The sequence below is a fragment of the Etheostoma spectabile genome, chromosome 22 (genome assembly GCF_008692095.1).
Source record: "Etheostoma spectabile isolate EspeVRDwgs_2016 chromosome 22, UIUC_Espe_1.0, whole genome shotgun sequence".
Taxonomy (NCBI): domain Eukaryota; kingdom Metazoa; phylum Chordata; class Actinopteri; order Perciformes; family Percidae; genus Etheostoma; species Etheostoma spectabile.
The window spans coordinates 12274941-12279644 of NC_045754.1; the positions used below are offsets into that span (position 1 = coordinate 12274941).

The following is a 4704-nucleotide window of genomic DNA, read 5'->3' on the forward strand; positions in this document are numbered from 1 at the left end:
GTGTGTGTGTGTGTGTGTGTGTGTGTGTGTGTGTGTGTGTGCCCATGCAAATTCTCATGTTTGCCCGCCGCCTCTCTGTGTGGGTAGGCATATATTCATTTCATGGACACAAAAGATTCAGCAATCAGGGAATGGAGTTTGGATCCCATTTATATTTGTCAGACAGTTAATACCATAGACTGTATATTCAATATTAACAGTCTATGGTTAATACTAGGCATTATGGAGCCTAAGTGAAAGACTGTTGGTCAATGTCTTTTTGGAAATTGGATATTTCCAAAAGGATAATTATATTTAACCACATTATGAATGTTATCTATCATGATGCATCATCACAGGCCATTTGCCCTTTGCAGCTTGTGTTATCTGAAACAAATGACTTAAACATAATTAATTCATGCATGAACTAGCCCAATTAATGTCCCTATTATCATAACTGCTTAAGTTCAACATATCAAGGTGAATATGGTAGTAGAATATGGGAATCTTATTTTACTTTATCCTTCTTTTTAATGTAGTCCAAACTATCTTTATGCATTTTCTTTGCTATTTTTTTGCATGTCCAAGTGTCTGTGTTCATGTGTGCGCTCAATAGGTGTGTCACACTTCACAGTGAATAAGGGAGAGAGAAATCTGTGTGTTGATAATCTGCCTATCTGTCCTGTGCAGGTGGTCGGCGGCTCCTGGCTTTTCAGCCGGCTCTACTGTAACGTCTTTGTGACGCTAGATGTGATGATGTGCACCGCTAGTATCCTCAACCTGTGTGCTATCAGCATTGACAGGTGTGTGTGTGTGTGTTACTGTGTATGACAACAGAAATATGCTGTGACACCTCCAGTATGAATACGGTGTTTTTCTTTTCTTCACCTCACCAGATATTTCACAACAACCTGGAGAAAGACACTGTTTTACCATATTCGTTTCCTCTTAATAAATGTGTGTCAGCGTGTACATCTGTGTGCAATGTGCATCAGTGAGGGACACAATGAAAGACAGTGAGGAAGAGATAGAAATGAGGAGATTTTATGCACACCATGTGGTTTTTATCTTCTTTTTTGATTTTTTATCTTCCAGGTTCAGAATCTGGTCTGTAATAGCTGTGCATTTGTTTGTATTGCATTACTGTAGGAGAAACTGTGTCGTGCATCAGTTGAACCTTTAATGTAGTTGTGCATCTTGTATTTAAATTATTTATTTGTTTAGTTTTCATCTTGTTTTAAAGTTAATATTTAAATGCTCTCTACGGTCTTTGAACTTAAAACCTTCCGGCATTAAGAGTCCAACTACATAGAATGAACAAAGTACTACATAAGGACTGAAGGTGTCATGGGAATGTATTTGTACAGTCAGTCAGTAATACCTTCCATTGTGTGCTTTGGTTGTGTCATCAGTTACAAAGCTGGGTTACCAACCAAGACTTCTTATGCACAATAACAGGTGATCCTGCATTAGTGTTTAATTATGTTCCTAGGTCTCGTAGAGTGCCAAAATCTTGTTTTACCACCTAACCATTTGAGTTACAATGTGAAAGTAATGTTACAATATGTGTGAGGTGTTGCTCGTGGTGATGAACCTACAGAGGATTATCATGTGACCCTGCAGTGCCCGTTGGCTTCACAGAGCTTAGTAGTTTTTAAACTTTACCATTTTGGTTCACACTCACATCCTCTTGGGTTGTTTTCAGCCACAGCAGGCAGCTGTTTTAAGTGAAATAGCTCTATCAACTCATTGTGAACCCAGCACAGAAACAGCAGACAGACACAGTTAGAGACTAGCTGGTAAACACAGCGGAATATTTAGCAGCTAAAGAGACAGATATGTCCCTCAGGAGTTTGTGGAGACCAAAAATGGAGCTAAAAGAAAGTGTTTATTGGATTGTTATTCACAGCACGACTCCAAATGAAAGATTGTTGTTTTGTAACTGCTAAATGCGTAAAAAGGCAACTGTTTGTTCTCCATACCAACCTAACAAGTCATGACAAGTCAGTTTATGCTGCCTCCAATTGGCGGACGGTTTAGACAAATTAATTAAAACACAAAAGACTTGCAGTAAGTGCTGGGTCTTAAGAGGGTCTTTAGAGGCAACATGATCCAGGGCCTCCCAACAGGTTACCAAATTCTTTTTCCCCATGTTTTGCATCTCTTATTCCACATGGTTATATGCCTGCTGGGACATACACTATGTTTGTACGTACAATGCACAATTTGCTTCTGAGGGATCAAGATATTATTTGGAGCCTTACGATTATTAGACGTGTCATAAACACCACTGCAGCATCACACACCTTGTGAGGTGCTAAATTAAAGTGAAACACCAGGGGGATTCTGTGTCATTGATAGTGTTCATCACACCCACTCTACCTTTCTGACAACATTGTTTATTTATGAGTTAAACTTTATAGCAATTGTTGCTATTATTGCAGGAAAGAGTCATTGTCTGTCAAAAGGAAGTGTCAAACCAGGCCATTCGGAGGCAGCATACAAATACAACAGAAAGGAAGTTCTTGCATTAAACTTTAAGGTGAAGTGTTTGTAGGTAATGGTTTTAGGGGCATCTCAGAGCAGCAGCTGTTTTCATCCTCAGTTACATGTAACTTAAAACAGATGATCAATAAATCATGTACAGTATTTGTTTACCTACTCCATTTGTTCATCTCTGCTTTCATTCAATCAGACAGCATCATGGCAGAAGGGAAGAGTATTTTTAGTGAGCTTCTGTACTCTGGGTTTAGCCCCACATTTTGCCCAGAGAAGAAACAGTGTAATTATTCGGATGAGGATAAACAATCATGGAAGTTATCTGGTTTTAAACTACATAACCTTTTGGGTTGGGGTCCAGCATAATTGTTGCTTTATGTGAGCCTAGTTTTCCCGGGCTCATTTGACACTCATGGCGTATAGTGTGCTGATTAACTCTTAAATCAAAGCCCCATTGGTTCATTGCTGAATATCCAAATATGTTCTGGATAGAAATGCTTGCTTTGCTGCTCTATTATTGGTCTTTATATTATCTGCTTTCTCCCAGCAGTGCATTTCTTGGCATCCTTACGATGGCATCCTTACTTTTCAGTTGCACTCTTTTTCTTACTTTAATTATTCCCTACTACATCAGCACTTCTGTCTTCATCCAAATAAGATAAGATACAACTTTATTAATCCCTTACCCTGACAAAAACAATAGATGTAAAGTGTATGCAGAGTTATGTTCTAACAACAGTGCCTATAAGATTCAGTAAGTTAAGTAAGCTAAAGATATTAAAAAAAAGTGATAAAAGTAATATTTCACATGATGATGTTTCAGCTTCCTGGACCACTTATTCTCCTGTCCCCTGTACACACATATTTTCACAGCTGGACAGACTCTAATGTGTGTGTGTCTGCAGGTACACAGCAGTGGTGATGCCAGTCTTGTACAACACCACCCATCGCTCCAGGAAGAGAGTTTTTGTGATGATTGCCACTGTGTGGGTCCTAGCCTTCACTGTCTCCTGTCCGCTGCTGTTTGGTTTCAACACCACAGGTCAGGTCAACATCATCATGACTCTCATCTTCCTGTCTGGATGCATCGTAGCAAAGAATTAGGTTTTGCAGGATACAAAATAGAATGCAAGGCACAAAGGCATCATGTTAATATGAAATTGAGTGTCAAAATGTAATCTACTTGCTGTGTAGGGTCAGCAGTAGAACATGACATGCAATCTAAAATGGGATTTAAAGGTGCATTCCAACAATTTAGCATGCCAGAGTCAATTTACTAGTTATCGACTGTACTGCTAAGCCTGTGAAATGTTGTATAATGTTTTTGTGACTCTGTCTTAAGTTTTGTCAAGGTAGAGAACACAACACTGATGATGGGATTGAGAAGTAACATTTTTAACAAAGAGTCTGTTTGTGTTAAAAACTAGAGCTTGTTAAGTTCGAATGATAGACATCATGATAACCGTTTAATAATGTTACATTCATGTCCTATCGTTCAGGCCATAATAGGAACAGCCAAGTGGGAGAAAGCCTTGGAGTTGTAATCCAAAGTAACAGACATTGGCTGTCAACAACTCTGTGGCAAAATGAATGGAAAAGCCACTAGTGCTAAAGAAAATCCAAATAAATGAGCAATCCCAAATTATACTAATGTATTTGACTCTTCAAATTTAAAAAGAGTTATAGACCTTTGATTTGCATGATTATGATGTGCGATCCGCTGATCAGCGGTAGGAGCTCTGTATGAGCACAAATATTGATTTTGAAATTTGTTATTGATTTAAAAATGGTCCGCCAGAGTCTATGATCAGAACTGTGTCCATGGCAACAGTCTTTTATACTTACCTGTGATTGATCAATTAGCATAAAGTATTCAACAAGGCCGTTTAATAAATGTATATAATTTATCTGTGATTAATCTGCACTGCAGGAGTTGTCTTATTTTTATGTTATTTACAATTAAATTATGTTTATAGGTGGAGGATGCCTTCTTTTATTGTTGCTATCACCACTACTCAATCATAGCAGCAATAAAAGAAGGCATTTTCCCAATCAAGTAAAAATGCATACAATGATTATAAGTGTTCATGTTATGCTCATTTTCAGGTTCATAATTGCATTTAGAGGTTGTACCAGAATAGGTTTACATGGTTTAATTTTCAAAAGACACCATATTATATCAGACACCAATATAGATATTGTTGTACTGCACATTGCTGCTGCTCC

The 4704-nt window shown here is 38.0% G+C and overlaps 1 protein-coding gene across 2 annotated transcripts in view; it reads left to right on the forward strand.

Moving 5' to 3' along the window:
- The window catches only part of drd3 (dopamine receptor D3), an 18249-nt gene that overhangs the window by 6772 nt on the left and 6773 nt on the right, over positions 1-4704 (forward strand). For both annotated transcript variants that reach the window (XM_032504232.1, XM_032504231.1), the window contains exons 3-4: positions 670-782; positions 3384-3520. In XM_032504232.1, coding sequence (XP_032360123.1) covers positions 670-782; positions 3384-3520 — 250 coding nt within the window. The remainder of the gene's footprint in view (positions 1-669; positions 783-3383; positions 3521-4704) is intronic.